The sequence below is a fragment of the Borostomias antarcticus genome (genome assembly GCF_949987555.1).
Source record: "Borostomias antarcticus genome assembly, chromosome: 5".
Taxonomy (NCBI): Eukaryota; Metazoa; Chordata; class Actinopteri; order Stomiiformes; family Stomiidae; genus Borostomias; species Borostomias antarcticus.
The window spans coordinates 22,774,213-22,796,907 of NC_140238.1; the positions used below are offsets into that span (position 1 = coordinate 22,774,213).

At 43.4% G+C, this 22,695-nt stretch overlaps 1 protein-coding gene across 1 annotated transcript in view; it reads right to left on the reverse strand.

Annotated features, from left to right (window-relative positions):
• The window catches only part of LOC311309679 (voltage-dependent T-type calcium channel subunit alpha-1I-like), a gene marked incomplete at both ends in the record, with an annotated part of 221,941 nt that extends 199,448 nt beyond the window's left edge, over positions 1-22,493 (reverse strand). Inside the window, one exon of the mRNA XM_084439007.1 lies at positions 22,266-22,493. Coding sequence (XP_084295133.1) covers positions 22,266-22,493 — 228 coding nt within the window. The remainder of the gene's footprint in view (positions 1-22,265) is intronic.
• Positions 22,494-22,695: the final 202 nt, after the last annotated feature.

Consider the following 22,695-nt stretch of genomic DNA (forward strand, 5'->3'; position numbering starts at 1 on the left):
TGTGTGTGTGTGTGTGTGTGTGTGTGTGTGTGTGTGTGTATGTGTGTGTGTGTGTGTGTGTGTGTGTGTGTGTGTTTGTGTGTGTGTGTGTGTGTGTGTGTGTGTGTGTGTGTGTGTGTGGACTTGACAGTGACAAAGCAGGGCCATTACCCCAGGTCACCTGTGGTCATTAACTCTCTCCCCACCTCCAGAGCTAAGGATAAGGGAGGGGAGGCAGCGCGGCACGTCTGCCCAGGATCGAGCAGGGTCAGTGGGAAGCAGTCGTCCGAATGCTGGGGTTGGGGCCGGGGGTCTGTATCAGTTGTTGCCAGAGGAAAGAATTACCCCATAATTCTCAATAGTGATGTATAGAGTCCCTTTGAGTCTGGCTGATTGGCCAGTCGGCCAGGACTGTTGCAACGCTCTGTCTTATGCTCCTCTGTAGTGATGAAGTGTATGTGGTGTTTTAGTGGTGTAGTATATGTGGTGTTGTAGTGATGAAGTGTATGTGGTGTTTTAGTGATGTAGTATATATGGTGTTGTAGTGATGTAGTGTATGTGGTGTTGTAGTGATGTAGTGTATGTGGTGTTGTAGTGATGTAGTATATATGGTGTTGTAGTGATGTAGTGTATGTGGTGTTGTAGTGATGTAGTATATGTGGTGTTTTAGTGGTGAAGTGTATGTGGTGTTGTAGTGATGTAGTATATGTGGTGTTTTAGTGATGTAGTATATGTGGTGTTGTAGTGATGTAGTGTATGTGGTGTTGTAGTGATGTAGTATATATGGTGTTTTAGTGGTGAAGTGTATGTGGTGTTTTAGTGGTAAGGTGTATGTGGTGTTTTAGTGGTGTAGTATATGTGGTGTAGTGGTGAAGTGTATGTGGTGTTGTAATGATGTAGTATATGTGGTGTTTTAGTGATGTAGTGTATGTGGTGTTTTAGTGGTGTAGTATATGTGGTGTTTTAGTGGTGATGTGTATGTGGTGTTTTAGTGATGTAGTATATATGGTGTTTTAGTGATGTAGTATATGTGGTGTTTTAGTGGTGAAGTGTGTGTGATGTTTTAGTGGTGAAGTGTATGTGGTGTTGTAGTGATGTAGTATATATGGTGTTTTAGTGATGTAGTATATGAGGTGTTGTAGTGATGAAGTGTATGTGGTGTTTTAGTGGTGTAGTATATATGGTGTTTTAGTGATGTAGTATATGTGGTGTTTTAGTGGTGAAGTGTATGTGGTGTTTTAGTGATGTAGTATATATGGTGTTTTAGTGATGTAGTATATGTGGTGTTTTAGTGGTGAAGTGTGTGTGATGTTTTAGTGGTGAAGTGTATGTGGTGTTGTAGTGATGTAGTATATATGGTGTTTTAGTGGTGTAGTGTATGTGGTGTTGTAGTGATGTAGTATATATGGTGTTTTAGTGGTGTAGTATATGTGGTGTTGTAGTGATGTAGTGTATGTGGTGTTGTAGTGATGTAGTATATATGGTGTTTTAGTGGTGTAGTATATGTGGTGTTGTAGTGATGTAGTATATATGGTGTTTTAGTGGTGTAGTATATCTGGTGTTGTAGTGATGTAGTATATGTGGTGTTGTAGTGATGTAGTATATGTGGTGTTTTAGTGGTGTAGTATATCTGGTGTATGTAGTGATGTAGTATATGTGGTGTTGTAGTGATGTAGTATATGTGGTGTTTTAGTGATGTAGTATATGTGGTGTTTTAGTGATGTAGTATATATGGTGTTGTAGTGATGTAGTATATGTGGTGTAGTGGTGTAGTGTATGTGGTGTTTTAGTGATGTAGTATATGTGGTGTTTTAGTGGTGATGTGTATGTGGTGTTTTAGTGATGTAGTATATATGGTGTTTTAGTGATGTAGTATATGTGGTGTTTTAGTGGTGAAGTGTGTGATGTTTTAGTGGTGAAGTGTATGTGGTGTTGTAGTGATGTAGTATATATGGTGTTTTAGTGATGTAGTATATGAGGTGTTGTAGTGATGAAGTGTATGTGGTGTTTTAGTGGTGTAGTATATATGGTGTTTTAGTGATGTAGTATATGTGGTGTTTTAGTGGTGAAGTGTATGAGGTGTTGTAGTGATGTAGTATATGTGGTGTTTTAGTGATGTAGTATATGTGGTGTTGTAGTGATGAAGTGTATGTGGTGTTTTAGTGGTTTAGTATATATGGTGTTTTAGTGATGTAGTATATGTGGTGTTTTAGTGATGTAGTATATGTGGTGTTGTAGTGATGTAGTGTATGTGGTGTTGTAGTGATGTAGTATATATGGTGTTTTAGTGGTGAAGTGTATGTGGTGTTTTAGTGGTAAGGTGTATGTGGTGTTTTAGTGGTGAAGTGTATGTGGTGTTTTAGTGGTAAGGTGTATGTGGTGTTTTAGTGGTGTAGTATATATGGTGTTTTAGTGATGTAGTATATGTGGTGTTTTAGTGATGTAGTATATGTGGTGTTGTAGTGATGTAGTATATGTGGTGTTTTAGTGATGTAGTGTATGTGGTGTTTTAGTGGTGTAGTATATGTGGTGTTTTAGTGGTGATGTGTATGTGGTGTTTTAGTGATGTAGTATATATGGTGTTTTAGTGATGTAGTATATGTGGTGTTTTAGTGGTGAAGTGTGTGTGATGTTTTAGTGGTGAAGTGTATGTGGTGTTGTAGTGATGTAGTATATATGGTGTTTTAGTGGTGTAGTGTATGTGGTGTTTTAGTGGTGAAGTGTATGTGGTGTTTTAGTGGTAAGGTGTATGTGGTGTTTTAGTGGTGTAGTATATATGGTGTTTTAGTGATGTAGTATATGTGGTGTTTTAGTGATGTAGTATATGTGGTGTTGTAGTGATGTAGTATATGTGGTGTTTTAGTGATGTAGTGTATGTGGTGTTTTAGTGATGTAGTATATGTGGTGTTTTAGTGGTGAAGTGTATGTGGTGTTTTAGTGATGTAGTATATATGGTGTTTTAGTGATGTAGTATATGTGGTGTTTTAGTGGTGAAGTGTGTGTGATGTTTTAGTGGTGAAGTGTATGTGGTGTTGTAGTGATGTAGTATATATGGTGTTTTAGTGGTGTAGTGTATGTGGTGTTGTAGTGATGTAGTATATATGGTGTTTTAGTGGTGTAGTATATGTGGTGTTGTAGTGATGTAGTGTATGTGGTGTTGTAGTGATGTAGTATATATGGTGTTTTAGTGGTGTAGTATATGTGGTGTTGTAGTGATGTAGTATATATGGTGTTTTAGTGGTGTAGTATATCTGGTGTATGTAGTGATGTAGTATATGTGGTGTTGTAGTGATGTAGTATATGTGGTGTTTTAGTGATGTAGTATATGTGGTGTTTTAGTGATGTAGTATATATGGTGTTGTAGTGATGTAGTATATGTGGTGTAGTGGTGTAGTGTATGTGGTGTTTTAGTGATGTAGTATATGTGGTGTTTTAGTGGTGATGTGTATGTGGTGTTTTAGTGATGTAGTATATATGGTGTTTTAGTGATGTAGTATATGTGGTGTTTTAGTGGTGAAGTGTGTGTGATGTTTTAGTGGTGAAGTGTATGTGGTGTTGTAGTGATGTAGTATATATGGTGTTTTAGTGATGTAGTATATGAGGTGTTGTAGTGATGAAGTGTATGTGGTGTTTTAGTGGTGTAGTATATATGGTGTTTTAGTGATGTAGTATATGTGGTGTTTTAGTGGTGAAGTGTACGTGGTGTTTTAGTGATGTAGTATATATGGTGTTTTAGTGATGTAGTATATGTGGTGTTTTAGTGGTGAAGTGTGTGTGATGTTTTAGTGGTGAAGTGTATGTGGTGTTGTAGTGATGTAGTATATATGGTGTTTTAGTGGTGTAGTGTATGTGGTGTTGTAGTGATGTAGTATATGTGGTGTTGTAGTGATGTAGTATATATGGTGTTTTAGTGGTGAAGTGTATGAGGTGTTGTAGTGATGTACTATATATGGTGTTTTAATGGTGTAGTGTATGTGGTGTTTTAGTGGTGAAGTGTATGAGGTGTTGTAGTGATGTACTATATATGGTGTTTTAATGGTGTAGTGTATGTGGTGTTTTAGTGGTGAAGTGTATGTGGTGTAGTGGTGTAGTGTGTGTGATGTTTTAGTGATGTAGTGTATGTGGTGTTGTAGTGATGTAGTATATGTGGTGTTGTAGTGATGTAGTATATGTGGTGTTGTAGTGGTGTAGTATATGTGGTGTTTTAGTGGTGAAGTGTATGTGGTGTTTTAGTGGTGTAGTATATATGGTGTTTTAGTGATGTAGTATATGTGGTGTTGTAGTGATGTAGTATATGTGGTGTTGTAGTGATGTAGTGTATATGGTGTTTTAGTGGTGCAGTATATGTGGTGTTGTAGTGATGTAGTATATGTGGTGTTTTAGTGGTGCAGTGTATGTGGTGTTGTAGTGGTGAAGTGTGTGTGGTGTTGTAGTGGTGTAGTGTATGTGGTGTGTTAGTGTCTGTGGTGTCTGTTAGACTGTGTGGTTTTAGTGTGACTGTGTTGTTTGTCAGTCTGTTTCTCTGTTTTCTGTCGTCCTCTGTTTCCACCCCGTACTGTAACTGTCCCTCTCTCCTGAGTCCCTCTGGTGCTCCCCATCTCTCTCTCCCTCTTTCTCTTGTTGTCACCTTGGCGTGTGGCTGTGTGTGCGTGTGTGTGTGTGTGTGTGTGTGTATGTGTGTGTGTGCGCGCGCGTGTGCACATACTGTAGATGGCTGAAGCTGCAGTCACCGGAGCAATTAGAGCCTCCATGTTCCTCCTCCCTGCCTGCTGTTCGACAGGCACGTACACACATGAACACACACACACACACACACACACACACACACACACACACACACACTACCCCTCTGCCATCCTGTCTCCGTTCGACAGGCATTGGGCAAAAGTTCACTCAGACACGCGCTAACTATCCACCCCTCACTCTCTCTATCTCTCTCTTCTCCCCATCTCTCTATCTCTCTCTTTCTCCCTCTCTCTCTCTCTCTCTCTCTCTAGCTCTCTCTCCCCCTCCATCTCCCTCTCTCACTGTCTGGCTGCTCAGACAAGTGCTAACTAGCTATCTTTTTCTCCTTCTCTCAAATAAGGAGCTAGCTATCCATCCCTTCCTTTCTTCCTGCTTCTCCTGTCCTCTCACTTTCTTTGATCTGTCTCTTAGAGAAGGTGCACACGATCCATTCCTCCCCCCTCAATCTCCATTCATCTCTCTCTCTCCATATCCCCTCATACCATGCACAGCATGCAAGTGGATCTATAATTACCCTTTCCTTCTCCACTCTCTCTCTCCTCCCATCTCTCTCTCATCCCCAGTCCTTTCACACACCTTGTTACAGCAGCTTTCCTCAGGGTTATCTTACCGCGTTTTAGATAGATTTTAAAATCAGTCTCTCCTACCTCATTTAGAGTGACACTATTTCAAACGAATTCAATTCATTTCCACATGCTGCTAATGAAACCTTGCCTGGCGTCCCCATCCTGATCACATTTTTCTCTCTCCCCATATCAGTCTGGACACCCATCGGTTCCAACTGATTTCCACTAATCATGATTGTTTATCTAATAGGGGGCGGGTTTGATATGACTGTACCCATTTGATTCGATGACTAACCCACGTTCCATTGCTCTGATTGGTTGTAGGTCAATCCAATTGCATCCAGAGAGGTATTTTGGTCTGAGACCGTTGATAAATAGAATTACCAGACCCTTCACATTTTGTGAATTGGGTCTGGCAAAGCCAGGCTATTTAAAACCTATAGTTGTGACTATACTGTACGAATACATAACATATTCATGTTACATGGTAAATGGACTGAACTTATACAAAGCGCTTTACAATGACCTCTCATTCACCCATTCACACACCAATGGCGGCAGCAGTCATGCAAGTCTGCTCATTGGGAGCAATTTGGGGTTCAGTGTCTTGCCCAAGGACACTTCTACATGTGGACAGGAGGAGCCAGGAATCGAGGACAACCCACTCTACCTCCTGAGCCACAGACTCAAGGTCAACACATATTTATAGCCTACACTGTAGACTGTATGTATGTATGTATGTATGTATGTATGTATGTATGTATGTATGTATGTATGTATGTATGTATGTATGTATGTATGTATGTATGTATGTATGTATTATATATTATAAACTGTATGGATATATTCTATCTATCTATCTATCTATCTATCTATCTATCTATCTATCTATCTATCTAACAACTGTGTTAAAGGTGAAGTAGGTTATTTATTTATTTATTTTTTAATTTGGGGTGGGGGGCGCGGAAGGATTGGAAGAGTTAAGTAGATTTTGAAATAGGACCGACAAAATTCCCACCCTCTCTTCAGGCCTCCCTCCAAAGCCACTCCTCCAAAACTAGGGGAAAACAAATGATACTCGCTAGGCAGGTAGGTAGGGTGACAGGTAGGTCAGCCATCCAATCATTTCAAGTTGGCAGCTCAAAATGATTGGACAGAGATTACAGTTTTTTCCCTGTTTACTCTGGATGGGGTCAAAAGTCTGCTCCTCGTTTGGATCCCTCTGAAATAGCTCTGAACCATGACCTCAGTCTCTTGACCCATCACTATTCTCTCATAGAGTACCTGCTTCAGCTTTCTACCATACAGCCATGCAGCCTCAGCGCAGTAACCTGCACAGTATTCATCTGACACACACACACACACACACAGACACACACACACACTCTCTCTCTCTCTCTCTCTCTCTCTCTCTCTCTCTCTCTCTCTCTCTCTCTCTCTCTCTCTCTCACACACACACACACACAGGACCAAGCAGGAAGTCACTGGGTTAACTGAAGCCATCAGACAGGCGTGCATGTGTGTGTGTGTGTGCGCGCCACTGAACAGGGAACTAAAAGGCAGAAGGAAATACAGAGGAATGGGTGCCACCAGAAAAAGCTGCTTCATCTCTGAATGATGGATAATGACAATACTGTAGGTGCTACTAGCACATCTGCACCTGCGGAAACGAAGTGAGCAGATCTGTTCTCCCCCGCCCCCCCCCACCCCCCCCCCCCCCCCTCGCTCTCTCTCTCGCTTCCTCGCTCCCTCTTGCTCTTGGGATGAGTCATTCGGATGCTGTGAGATTAAATCACTAAAAGCTAGGAGATTAAAGTTGTCTTTTGAAGAGAAAATGTGCCAGGTCACACACACACACACACACACACTGCTAGGATATTGCTAAGCTCGCCCGACGGAAAATGCTGCAATAAAATAGTCCACATCTCACACAGACCTACAGATCTCTGTAATGTATCCTACATATCCTGCATCTCTATAATGTATGCTACATATCCTGCATCTCTATAATGTAGCCTACTGTATGTTTCTCTATAATGTAGCCAACATATCATGCATCACTACTGTTAGTTTGTTCTGCTTCTGTGTTTTGTGGGGGCAGATTACAGATTTCCATGAGGGAGATGCAACATGGTGAACAGATCCAGGAAGTGAGGTCAGAGAAAGGGGAAGGAAGATAGTGAGGCTGTGTCCAGATGGCAGGTCAACCAGTGGGGAGAGACATGAGAGACAACTGAGAAACTCAGACGATCAGCCACCATCATCATAGGACAATTCAGCCACTATAACCTTGTTAGTCAGCCAGGGGGGGGGGTGATTAGAAGACCCTCTTGACTAGATCTGTGTTTCCTGTCTTAAAGGGGTAGCTGACCTAGCACTGTGCATTGAGAGTTTAAACCTCTTAGAGGATAAACAAAACATAACAAAACAAACATCTGTTAGCATCAGGACTGTGACTCAGAAAACAAACTAGGATTAGGATTTGGAATTAAGAGGATGAATGGGATGCGAGAGGGGTTCATTTCCAGGAATAATTCAAGGGATATACAGTGGGCTCCAGAATTACTGGCATCCCTGACTGGCAACGCACAAACAATACATAAAAATATAAACAATATAATCATAGAGAAACTGAATATACCAACATGTTTGAAATACTGTACTCTATTAAGGTGTCAATGGAATCAAACAAAAACATCAAAAACATAACAACATTTCAACAAAATCAAGGTTTAAAAATTATTGGCAACCCTCATTTAGTTTACTTGCTGCAGCCACTTCTGGCAAGGATAACAGCATGGAGTCTGACAAGGTTAAGGAACACATTTGGAGGGATTTTGGACCATTCCTCTAGGCAGATCAATTCAAGATCCTTCATATTATTGGATCTGAGCCCACAGGTTTTCGATGAGGCCTGGCGACTGAATTGACCATTGCAGAACATTGATTTTGTTATCGGGGAACCATTTCTGTGTGGATATTGAGGTATGCTTTGGGTCATTGTCTTGTTGGAAAAGTCCACCTACGGCCAAATTTCAAATTCTGACGGAGGCAAGCAGATTATCAGACAAAACTGCCTGATACTTGTTGGAATTCAGTATGCCATCAATCTGAACTAACGCTGCTGGACCTCTGGAATTAAAACATCCCCAAAACATCACTTTGCACGGAGCCTCCTGAACTCCCCCTTCAGGAACACCCCCCCCCTTCCCCCCAGGTGACTGGCCGGCATACCAGACACAGAGCACAGCTGCACAACCCCAAGACATGAAGTGAAAGATACAGGATGTTGCCCATTCTCTCCTTAACTAGAATTGTTGTTTGTGTAGGTTGAGGTGTACATGTGTGTTTATTGTGTACATTGTAAATGTTTATTACCTGTATTTCAGTTCATTTCAGTTCTCAGCCAGCTGCCATAATATGAATAAGGTGGAAGGATTACACGTGTTATAACAGGTGTTAAAACTTTATGAGGCAGAAGGATAAAAGGTGTGATGAAAAGGTGCCAGTCATAGAGATGTGGAAGAGAGAGTGATTGCACGTTTAGTTGGAATGCATTTTGCAGGTGATCTATCAAGGATAATTGTATGAATGGCAACAAGGGCAAAAGTGTGAAGACAGCCCTATTTAAATGAGGGGCTTTGCATGTTGTATCCCACAATTGCACTATGGAAGAGGAGCAACGGAAATGCAAAAGAAAATTTGACATGCCAAAGGTGTGCACAATGATGTTCCTTGTGCGGATATGGGCCACACTGTATCGGCACTCCCCGGGGGTATTTGGGTACAGAACTGGAGCCAAGAGGAAGGGCTGTAGGGGATATGCTCTATCACCTAAAAAGGAACATGAGATATGAACTGAGATGATGCTTTGGTTCTGTTTAAGGATGTGCAAGGTTAACGTTAACCGAACCTTAAATTATGAGATTGGATTCCCCTTGGCTCACACACACACTCATTCATTTATCCTGACCCACACCTGGAGAAAAAAGCATAGCATATAGGCCTATTTGACAGCCTATAAAACAGGGGTCTCAAACTCAAATTGGCTTGGGGCCACTGCTGGTATCGTCAACTCATAGGAGGGCTACTTCAATGTCAATTTCAAGTACTACTAACTATAAGAAAGTGCAATATTTCTGAAAATGTCACTTTTCATTACCATAACTAGTCTCACAAGTTAGTCTTTAAATGTTGCGAGACTATTCTATAACTAACATTTTCATCATACAAATTAAAACCGGTTTCTATTCATTTTAATATATTTTAACAGTTAGTGCAAATCTTTGTTTCTTACTTTTATTATATCTTGAATAGCCTACATTTGTACTTTATTCTATTTTAACTGCAAGATGCATCACTACTGTAAGCCTGCCCTGGACCTGTACTATACTTGCATTTATTAAAGTTCAAGTTTGTTTCCATTTCTTGACAGACACTTGAATACATTTGTAGGCTACTATTGTAATTCTTGTCAGACACTTACAGTCTCTTGAAAGACTGCTGAGGCGTTACCCTCTCAGCTGTGTGGCTCGTTTTTTCCTCTCGTCTCCCTACGACTCACACTGTTCTTCATGTTTAGTAACGAATACCACTTGACATTATATTCCTTTAGAACAATGACTTTTTTGGATTGATTGCTCCTGTGACTGTATGCAGCATTCACCTTGCGCGCTGCACACAATAACAGCATTTGGCCCCACCTTTAAACGACTTGAATTTCGCATTGTTGACCTGCCTGCCGGCGCCGTGTACAAGAAATTATTATCATTGCCTATGTGAAGCCTGACTCTGAGGAACAAAAATTTGTAGCGTACAAACGTAAAAAGAATAAAATTATTCCCTTTAGCATGAGACCGTGGCTCGGCGGTATAACCCAGATCTCCTGTGTGGGGAAATAATTAACTTAAAATGAATAAATACAAAATAGCACATAGTAGACTTTGTAATCACAATTACACAGAGCCAATTAGTACCTGCCCTTCAAAGGTATTAAATAACAAATGCAATCACCATCACTGAACTTGCTTTCAGGCTTGATAAGTAACTGAGCGTGTGCTACAGTTATGTACAGTATTTGCATTTTCTCCTCCCATATTTTGCACGCTAGGGTAGGCACACCCCTTATTACGTATTAATTTTGGCTAAAAGAACTAATTGGATAGAGTGCAATTTGCACACTTGAAGGACGCAATCCTCCATGCACACCGTTCATAGATCACCTTGCACATTAATTTGCCAGTATTAAGGCATTTGCACACATTTTTATACGTTATTATGTGTAGCATTACAGCGCATTAGTTAATATATTTTGCATTTTAGTCATTTAGCAGACGCTTTTATCGAAACATACTTATCATTAGTACATTTGTCTGGGGGGGGGGGGGGGGGGGGCAGTGGATACAACCCAGAATTACTGACATCTAGCTGGATTGTTTGTCTCAAAGCAATCTTACAAATTATAAATGTACAACTTACAAATTGCACAATAAGTACCATTTCTATACAGTATAAAGATAAAGGTAAGATAAAATAAATATCAGTCGCAATAGATTATGTACTTGCAATATATAATGTACTTGCAATATATATGCTATATATGATATATAGCAATATATATGCAATTTATTCATATCTTGCATATGCTACGCAAGATATGAATAAATAAATAGCCCTGGGGGGTTTTTTTGGGGGGTAACTTTGTACCCAAAGTTGGTTCTTAGAATATTTACACACACACACACACACACACACACACACACACACACACACACACACACACACACACACACACACACACACACACACACACACTACAGTGACCTGCTCTCCTACAAGGGAGTTGAAGTGAAAATGCCCTGCAGCAACACTATATATAGGTTCAATTAGACTCAGTTCAATTTCCCAGCATGCACACTCTTTTGTTGTTGACAGAAGTATCCACCAGAACACAACACCTCTGAATCTCCAGAAAGAATGGGGGGGGGGGGGGGGGGGGGGGGGAGGGGGGGGGGCGTGATGAGAGGTGAGTGATGTACCGGCGCAATAAACTTAATCAGATCTCAATATACATAACACTGACCAGGGTCTGAGAGCGGCTGTCTTTCTGATTGGCTCTCTGTCCCTGGAGGGCTGGGGGGTGGGGAGGGGGGTGGGTCACTGTCTGATTGGCTGTCTGTCCCTGGAGGGCTGGAGGGAGGATGATTATAGGGGTAGGGTCCTTCAGAGCCCCTCTACCACCTCTCAGAGAGAACATAGGTGCTAATGGAGCCCTGAGCTGGGAGAGAGGTGAGAGTCGAGGAGGGGTGTGGGGGGGGGCAGAATGGAGGAGCTGGGGATGGAGAGAGACTAGGAAGAGAGAGGTGGTGATAGGAAGGAGGGAGGGAGAGGACGGGAGAGAACAACTTCACGGTCCAGACGGAGATGCCACACACAATCTGATACCGGAGAATTTCTACCGAGCAAGAGTGAAAGAGAGAAAGAGAGAAAGAGAGAATCGACGTGAGATAGAAGAGAGGGAGACGAGGGAGGGATAGATAGACAGAAGAGAGGGAGACGAGGGAGGGATAGATAGGCAGAAGAGGGGGTGAGAGGAGAGGAATAAGGAGAGGATGGACAGAGTAGGTAAAGGGTGTGATACTGATGCAGACCAAGGAAGAGGGGAGGACAGGGTGAGAGAGGGAAAGAGAGAGGTGGGGAGAGAGAGAGTTGGGGAGACAGAAAGAAAGAGAGACCCACCTCTCTCTTTCTCTCTCTCCCCACATCTCTCTTTCTCTCTCTTTTGTCCTGTCCTCCCTTCTTCCTTGAGAGAGAGGAGAATGAAAGAGGTGGTGGGAAAAAGAGAGAGATAGATGGGGAGAGAGAGTGAGAGAGAGAGAGATAGGTGGAGAGAGAGGGAGAGAGGTGGGGAGAGAGAGAGGTGGGGAGAGAAGCCACAGGTGGCTGCCGTAGCCACAGCAGTCGTTAGAGAGGTGTGTGGATATCCGTCACAGTCACAGTAACAAGCTGTCAGAGACGCAGGGGGATCATGGGCCGCAGAGGCTGGTCACTCTCCTGGAACACCCCGCCAGCCAATCAGACTCCTCGGAGACGGGGAGATGGAGAGGTGAGTGGACGGATGAGTGATAGCGGAGGGAGACGGGAGCAGGAGGTCAGGAAAGGACGGGCACTTGTGCGAGGCAGACATCAATCACCTTGCCTTGACGGTATTCTCCGACCCTGGAGAAGACGTTAAAGCTGCACTCTGCCAGTTCTCCACCACTTTCCTGTGTTAAAGATGCATTGCACCTGTTGTGTTTTTTCCAGAAATGAGACTAGAGGCATTTAGCATCATAAGCCCTGTTATACGGTTATGTATGATCATATACAACGGTCCATATAAAAATCCATGGTCCATATACATGCCCATAGAGATCCATTGTGTTCCTCTCCATGGGTCGTAATATGGCCATAGAGATCAATTGTGTGCTATTTAGCTGTGACGTGAGCAATTGCCACTAATATCTCAAGTGTAAAGTCTGTCAAAATGTTTATATGGACCATATATGATCATACATAACCTTATAACAGGGCTTATGATGCTAAATACCAAACTACTCCTTTAAATCTAATAATGCACCATATTCTCCCTCTCGATCCACTCTTCCTCTCTATCTACACCTCCCATCGTCAACAAGGCATAACCACCATAAAGATGCATTTTCTGTCTTTGCACCTTGTACACTATATCCCTGTGATTTGAAAAGCGACACAAAATCACAGGTTATTATAGCTGCACTTGAGTCTTCTCTCCTCTTTAGGATTAGAAATATGCAGTCTTATTCAGAGCATCTCTAAGAGACAAAGCCTGAAGCATTTCACCTTTTACAGCTCATTTCAAACCTACTGTCTGTGTAGAGAGGGTCAAGAGACAATGGATAATAGATATCACCGGGCACTTACAGTAAGTGGATAAATTATGACTAGTACCTCACTGTGAGTGTCGGTGTAGCACATCATATGAACAGATTGAATGACATCTTGGTAGACCACTCGTTCACAATTACAGAATAATCTCTGGGTATTTGCGTGTGATTACATATACCAAAAAAGTTTGCGGTGAGTGTAGTCACAAGTCAGTCTCTAAACGCTGTGCTAAATTAGAGACTGATGACATTCGTCCAGATTTCTTCACTAAAAGTGGGTGGAAACAATTTGAGAAAATGCTTTGCACAACCAATGTAGCCTCTTTAGGGCAGTCCTTTCAAATAGGGTGAATGTTTTGTTTAGATTCTCAACTCCAGTTTGTTTGTAGGACATCATTTCGGGTAAGGCAGGTCCTTCACCCTATTGGGAGATGTAGGCAGTGGCTCTGATTGGTAGCGTCGGTTTTCGGCTGTGCATGCGTGTGTTGCCTGCGCGTGTGTGTATGTGTGTGTGTGTGTGTGCGCGTGCATGTGTGAGTGTTGCCAGTGTGTGCGTGCATGTGTGTAAGTATGTGCATGTATGTGTGTGGTAAGGGGGGTGATATGTGCCACGTATTTGTTAACTGAGCAGACACTCGTGATGAATGTCGCTAGCTTCCACGTGAACTAAGCTCCGTGACCAATGACGTTATGAACGTCGTCGCTGCTAATCAGCGTCTGCAGAGTTAGATGCACAGGTAGAGCGCTGATACGCGACTATCAGCGTGTCGGACCTACGTGACTATTAGCGGGTCAGAGCTATGTGACTATTAACAACTCGGAGCTCCATCCGTTTCCCCGTCACCATCGGAAGGTAAGCTGCTAGTTTTCTTGTTAGCTACGATACAGCTGATGGTATTATTTCTGCTTTGGGTGGTTTACATATGCAACAGGTAACACATATGGACATAATAATCAGTATTGCATGGTTTCCCTTAACAGTAGAATGTGCAATTGTCCAATCAGAATCAAGTACAGTAGAATGTGCAATTGTCCAATCAGAATCAAGTACTTCAGAGAGCCGTGTAATAATTCTTATTATTATGCACCAACAGGCCAAAGCAAATTCCTTGGGTTGGTTCGTTAATGCGCTCGGAGCGTACCTGGAGTGCTCTCTGGTCATTCGGAAATTCTGAGCACTCCGAGCATCCCCGTTCGAAAGTTAACTGATTTCAGAACACTCTATGACTTTGGAACCAGAGCACTCTGAAATCAGAGCAGATTCTCAGATAGCCCTTTTCAGTCCTGTTGTCGCATGCTCGCTCATGCCAGACAACAGTCGTTTCACCCATAATTTCACTCGGACAGAACACGTCTAAATAAGTTATTTAATGGTAGCGCCAAGGCTTCAAAACCCAGCATGTGTTTAAATAGACCCTTTTGCTTAGGTAAGTGAAGTTTCATGTTTATCTGACACTTGTAAATATGAGTGCCTCTCCTAAATAGGCCGACACCGATTTATTTTGACGGCGAAGTGAATGGAGGGTGAAAGGACTGCTGTCTGGCATGAGCGAGCATGCGACAACAGGACTGAAAAGGGCTAATTCTCAGAGTGCATATACATACGAACCCACCCCTTATAGCCTGTGTGAAAACCTACCTGGCCAGAATAAATCTGATTCTGATGTACAACAATGGAAACTGCATGATTATTTCATTTTGAAGATAGATATATTGAAGACATTTATAAGACAATATTAAGCTGTACAATTATTAAAATTCAAATATACAGTTGTACAGAATCAATTGTTATTGTCTATTGTATATTTTATTGTGCATTGTATATGCTACTGTCTATTGCAAGGTCAATTGTTAAGGTGTGGTCAAGAGTTCATTCAAGTGATCAGGTTTGCAATACGTCTAGCCATGCACTCTCCTGACAACGCACACTCTTCTGATGACGCCAATGAAGAGAGAGCTGAAATAAATGATGGGAGGGGAGTTGGTGCTCCGATCAGTCAGTCATTCAATTTATAATGTACCATAACACTGCCTACAGAAAATACCCACAATCTATTATTTTCACTATTATTTTCACTAGTGATATGAAAGTCATTATGGCTGAAAGTGATGCAAATTCTTACTACTACTACTACTAGTACTACACTACTACTACTGCTGCTACTACTGATACTACTAGGCCTACTACTACTACAACTACTACTACTACTACTACTACTAATACTACTACTACTAATACTACTACTACTACTACTTCCCAACTGTTAACACAATATAGTAAGCTAGTCTCGTTATTTTATGTAGCTAGCTAGAGATACTGCCACCCAAATGAACTTATTTGTTTGACGTGTCTGTCGAACCCTGCAGTTAAGGTAAGCTAGCTAGCTAGCTAGATAGTTAGCTAAAGTTGACGTCACCAGAAGTATTTCGAGCTACGAGCACCAAACTTGATAAAAATATTATATTATACTTGATAATAATATTTAATTCCAGCGGTTCGTGATGCTAATGATCATGGTTGTTAGATGTATTAACTAACATTACTTACCATATATACGTTATACGTATATATCATGCGACAGTTTAACTTAGGCTTCAAGTATGCTAGCGTATTTGAGACATATATTGAGTACTTTTTAGTATATTGTGGGTTGTCTATTGAGAGAACAGATATTGGAAATTACAAGGGACAATCTAAACTTATGGAACATGTTATCAGAACACACCCACTACAGCCTCCGTAGTAAATCAATGAAAATAGGGTATTTTAGCATTAGGTCTTCCAGTACCTTACCACTCGATAGGGGCGCTGTCTGATATTAGACCACATTTTGAGATTATTTCCGCTTGGTGGGGTCTATATTTGGTCTGTATTTCAAACCAAAGGGCTCATCCCTAAGCCCTACACCCTACGGAGTGTCTTCCCTTCGTAGTGACCACTGTTAAGGGCATAGTAGAGTGTCAAAATAATGCTAGTTTGGAATGCCCTTCAAAGTCATTTTCAGGGCTGTTTAGGGATGTCGCATGTGTCAACAGCCTGTCACAAGCTATATGGCTAACCATAACCATTGTTAATGAATACTGTAAATCCTATTTTAACAGAAGCTAAGCTTTCGGAGTGGGAAAGTGATGTGTCTTGATCCCAAACTATTATAAGCCCAAAACGGTGGGGTCATCAGAGAATTTCACGAAGTAAATTAATGCGCTTCACCTGTTTAAGCAGCTGAGTTTGACACAGCTGTAGGCGATTCTCTATTGCTAGTTTTGCGTCCGATTCCCGATGTCCCATTCTTATCTCAGCCAAACACAACGTTACGATAATTGTAATTGATGATCTGTTTTGCTGCGAGTTTGAGTTCGTCCCCGTTCCTGCGCAAGAAACTGATTTTATGGAAGCTGCTGTCGTGAGCTAACTGGTTATCACGGTCTTATTGTGCAGCTTCACAGCCTGCTAGCATACAGCACTAAGGTTGATAAAACCACACTTGCACATCATTAGATTTCCAGCCATTTATATGTGATTTATCATTCAACTAAACATGGAACCTGAATACTACCTGATATTTCAACCTGCTCCCATCAGTGATCGGGTTGTTACATCTGCTTGCTTGCGTCCATGAATATCCGACGCAATGACGTTCCAGTGTCCGAAAACGGTTAAATCCTTCCCTACAGTGTATGTAGTTCACTATGGGTAACATTACAGTACAATACATTTAGCTACATTTCAATCGATCGTGTCTACAAACCATCTCTGCTACGCTTAAAAGTGACAGCAAAAATGAGGAAGTGTTTTGCTACAGTAACTCTGGTTCTTGTCGAGGGGCAAAATCTCCTAAGTCCCAGTAGCAGCTTCAATAATGTGTTGCCTTCGTCTTGCTTATTGACTATGTCAGCTACACAATATACAATATGATGTACAATATACACAATATAATACAAATAATATAGCCAACCAGTTAACTAGTCACACAGTTACTGCTGGCAGCTATTGTGCTACACAGAACAAGGAGGGGGTCTGGAGTGGTCCGAATGGACCTCTAAAACTGCGCCGCTGCTGTCGTTGCTGCTCTCCGCTCAACATGTGGCGCGGAAAATGCTTTTTTCTTTTAATGTATATGTGTGTATCCGCCCAGTGATTCTGATCTGCACAAAAATGTAATGTGTTCTAACTTGGCCCATGCTACACGCCTCCACTGAGTTGCATGAAAATCGCTCTGGTAGTTTTTCTATAATCCTGCTATGTGACCGAACGAACGACTAACGAACGAACGAAATAACACACATCACTGAAAATATACCCTCCGCCAGCGTTTATACAAATAATTGTGAGCTACGCCGCGAGCCATGCGCACATATTGCTGACTTACGCCATGCCGCCGCTAGGCCATAACGTCACGTGTCCCGTTAGTTCGATCAAATACGATGGGGATCGAATTGATTTTTCTGACGTACGTGGCGTACTTTACTCAGTTCGCTCAGTGAGGTAAGAAATGGCACAAATCACCCCCCCATATCGTGGGTGTGTGCGTGCGCGCGTGCATGCCTGCGTGTATGTGTGAGTGTGTGTGTTGCCTGTGTGTGTGTGTGTGTGTGTGTGTTTGTGTGTGCATGCATGCATGTATGTGTGTGTGCATGCATGCGTGGGTGTGTGCATGCATGTGTGCATGTATGTAGCCTATGTGCATGTGTTGCCCTTGTGTGCGTGTGCGTACGTGTCAGTGTGCAGTGTGTGTGTGTTGCCAGTTGTGTGTCAGCTCCCCCATCTCCCAACAGTGTCAGGCCACAAGAGGTTTGAATTGAATTATCTTATTACGCCATCGAGCTGACGAGCCCGCTCATATCTAATGTGATGTGCAGCGCAGAGATTGACATGTGCATGTGTGTGTGTATGCGTGTCCGTGCGTGTGTGTGTGTGCCATAGTAATAAGTCTATTGAGAGCGAGTGAACGCGAGGTGAGACATATCTAATCTCCAATCACTCCCAGAGCCAGCAGGGAGATCTTTCCTCTCTGTGGTGTCAGGGCTCCAGAGCTGACGCACTGTCTGGCCAGGGGTGGACAGGAGGGAGTCCGTTACGATAACACTCTCTCTCCCTCTCTCCCTCTCTCTCCCCCTCTCTCTCTATCTCCCCCTCTCTCTCTCTCTCTCTCTCTCTCACACACACACATAAGCCCGCACGCTCGCGCGCACACACACACACACAAAGATTCTTGTCTTCAGGTCAGATACAGGTTGAAACAGAGATGACAGCTCTGTAATTTATTATGCATTATTATGCTATCAGCCCATAACACACACACACACACACACACACACACACACAGGAGCAGATCTGTAAATCCCATCTGTGGGAATGTCAACCTTGTGTCCATCTTGTTGCCTTTTAAAAGGCTCCTACTGGAACTGAATAAAATATGATCGGGTCGACAACCGCACACGGCACCCTGAATTCTGCGGTCGAAGGCGACACTTAAACTGAAGAGCGGCCCATTTCTTAGTGGTCAGTGAACTGTGTCATTGTGCCACGGTGAAAAGGTTTCTCTGAAATCCAACATTCAGAGCCATATTAACACTACAAAGGAAATAAGCACCCTGCAGTAGTGAGGGGAGCTAGAATATAGGACAGGTTGAACAGAGGACTAGAAGGAGAGAGAAAGAGAGGGATGAAGGGAGAGAAAAGGATGAAGAGACAAAGAGGGGTGAAGGGAGAGGGATGAAGAGAGAGGGATGAAGGGAGAGAGAGGGATAAAGAGAGAGAGAGGGATGAAGGGAGAGAGAGGGATGAAGAGAGAGAGGGATAAAGAGAGAGAGAGGGATGAAGAGAGAGAGGGATGAAGAGAGGGATGGAGAGAGAAAGAGAAGGGGATGGAGAGAGAGATGGATGAAGAAAGAGAGAGGGATGAAGAGGGAGAGTGAGAGAGAGGGATGAAGAGGGGGAGGAGAAGAGAGAGGGAGGGAGAAGAGAGAGAGGGAGGAGGAGAGGGGGTTACTACAGATATGTGGACATGCTGGGTGAAGGATGGATAGATCTGCAGAGGGATAGAGAGAGAGGAGGAGCCGTAGGACGGTCTGGGACACCAGCACCAGCTTTATATCTCCTTTATGGATGTGTGTGTGTGTGTGTGTGTGTGTGTCACAAAGACCCTGTCTCAGCCAGCCAGCACTGGACGGAACAATTGATCTGCAGAGAGAGGCACAGCTGAGCTTATTACTGAGGAGGCCCACTACTGACATTCACACACAAACACATCTACTGTACGGCACCATATCATCACAACAAAACCCAACTAGTACAATACAGACAAGCCACACACACTCACAGTACTGTACACCTGCAAGTTATCTGTGTTTTTGTATAACAGCCATGGGAAGGTATCAAAGCGAGCGGTAACACACTGGTACAGTCTCTCTCCCTCCTTACGCACACAGCAGAGCCCGCCACGCGGGGCCGCTTCCCACAGATCATCTTTCCCATTACAAATATATATTGCTTTGTACATGAAAAGAAAAACTGCGCTTGGCATCTCAGTAGAAGTAATATTATGATGTACTCTACTCATGGGCCCGACTACTTTCTAAATCCACAGAGTCCAGAGCTTGACGTGTTTGGTTGCTGTTCTGGTCCTCGTTCTGAATGTTAGGATTCTCATAGGTTAATATCGAGGTTAGGTGCCTATAAACTGGTTATGCAAGCCATCTATCCCAGATAAATGTTAAGCTTGTTTGATACTTGGCTTGGCTGCCTGACACAATGCCGTTAGCTAGCAACTAGCCAGTCATAAGTGACAGTCGTAGCAAGCTATTCTAGCATACCATAGATGAACAAACATTGCTATAAATGGGTGAAGCATCATTGGTGGGGGACAACAGGTTTACTGTGCACTTGTTAAAACCAGCAGGGGACCAGGGCTGTCCGTGTGTGTGTGTGTGTGTGCCCGCCTTTAACACGCTTATGGTCTGAGCCCCCACCCCAAGATCACTCAGCCAATGGGAGGCCACAGGAGCCGGGACGGTGAGAAATTAGATTTGGCCGTAGACAGGGAGAGAGAGAGGGACAGAGAGAGAGAGAGGGGGAGAGAGAAAGAGAGAGTGTGGCAGAGCTTTGGCACAATGGAAAGCATTGTAAAATCCCTCCAAACCCTTTCAGCCACATCGAAGAGAGACGCTCTGAACTGCTCTCTATAGGAGATACCATCTGTGTTCTGAACTGCTCTCTATAGGGATGCACACAGGCACGCGTGCACACACACACACACACACACACACACACACACACACACACACACAGATAAGCACATTTTCAGAAAGAACAAAAACAAAAAACTCACCAGTATACATGTACACACACATTCACAAGAAAGCACACACACAAACACACACGCTCACAGTCCAAAATTACAGTGTCAGCTCAAAGCGGAGCCAAAACGTCTCCGATCATTCAATCAATGTAAGTTCAGAGAAAAATACCTGGATTTACTCAGAGCAGGGATCTCAGAAGACCTGGATTTACTCAGAGCAGAGATCTCAGAAGACCTGTATTTACTCAGAGCAGAGATCTCAAAGACCTGGACTTACTCAGAGGAGAGATCTCAGTAGGCAGGATCCACAGGATATGGTTAGAGGATAGGAGAGAGAGGGGGATGGAGACAGAATAGGGGGGGGGTGGAGACAGAAGGAAAGATGAGGGGAGGGTTTAGAGGAGAGGAGAGAGGGGGATGGAAATGGAAGGGGGGATGAGGAGGGGTTAGAGGACAGGGATGAGTAGAAAGAAAGGAGGATAAGGGGGATGAGAAGGGATGAGAGAGGGATTGGATATATTGGAGGGAGAAGGGGGGGAATAAATAAGAGACAGGAAGTGGAGAGGAGAGGAGATGTGTAGGAATGGAGAGGAGAGAAGAGGAGAAGAGAGGAGAGGTGTAGGAATGGAGAGGAGAGAAGAGGAGAGGAGAGAAGAGGAGAAGAGAGGAGAGGAGATGTGTAGGAATGGAGAGGAGAGAAGAGGAGAGGAGAAGAGAGGAGAGGAGAAGAGATGTGTAGGAATGGAGAGGAGAGAAGAGGAGAGGAGAGGAGAGGAGATGTGTAGGAATGGAGAGGAGAGGAGAGGAGAGGAGAGGAGAGGAGAGGAGAGAAGAGAAGAGAAGAGAAGAGAAGAGAAGAGAAGAGAAGAGAAGAGAAGAGAAGAGAAGAGAAGAGAAGAGAAGAGAAGAGAAGAGAAGAGAAGAGGAGAAGAGAGGAGATGTGTAGGAATGGAGAGGAGAGAAGAGGAGAGGAGAAGAGAGGAGAGGAGATGTGTAGGAATGGAGAGAAGAGGAGAGGAGAAGAGAGGAGAGAAAAGGAGAGGAGAGAAGAGAGGAGTGGAGATGTGTAGGAATGGAGAGGAGAGAAGAGGAGAGGAGAAGAGAGGAGAGGAGATGTGTAGGAATGGAGAGGAGAGAAGAGGAGAGGAGAAGAGAGGAGAGTAGATGTGTAGGAGTGGATAGTCCAGGGCTGCGTTCCAAATCGCATCCTTCCATACTATATAGTATGCAAAAAATGTATGTAGTATGTTCCAATACATAGTATGCCACATGCAGTATGGCAAAAAATACCAGGATGTCCTACTACAGTACATCCGGTTGTATTTTGCAGTATGCAAGCCAGTACACTTTTCTGTCTATTCTGACCCACAATTCTGTGCTCAGCGGAAATTATGTCACAAGTGCGAGTCGCGCTGGAGGCGTTTTGATGAATCCCAGCTGTGGACGAATGTCGCTTTATGTACTGTGATGGATGTAGTCAAATATCAAGGTGCAATGTTATGACAAGGTAGTATGTCCCAATTGGATGCACACTGCGTGCAAAGTATGTACTTTCTAGGGGCAGCTGTAGTATGTACTACAAAAAAAAAGTTGAAGTATGCTACTTTTAGTACAGTATGTTGTATGGTTCAGTATGATTCGCAACGCAGCCCAGGGGTTAGATGGGAGGATGCGGGGCTAGACGGGAGGTGTAAAGGAGGAAATGAGAGTAGAGGTTAAAGGTCAGGGGTTAGGTTAGGTTTCAGCAGCAAAGGATATGGGCTGGAGACCATGCGTATGCACCAGCTGCGTGGGCAGGTGGTCTGTTTGAGGCAGAAGAAGACCACGGGCGCCAGCTCTGGGAAGGGCAAAACCAGGGTGCTGAGGTCACTGCTCACGTCATCGCCTGGCCCCGCCTCCTCGATGATGTCATCAGCCTGCGCCTGGCCGTAGTCCTCGCAGAGCCCCGCCCCTACCCGGGACACGCCCAGCGGTACGGGACACTCCTCAGTCGTCATGGCAACGCAGCGGAGATCTGGGAGAGGGGAGGAGTAAGAGACGGGATTAGAACAACAACGACAACAACAACAAAACAACTAGAAATGGTGCTCAGAGAGCACAGACCTCCATCCCTGAATGCATTTTGTTGCCCTGTGCACGCCAAAATTGAATGGGTTATAAATTGGCCTCACTCCACCGAGTTTCATGAAAAGCAGTCTG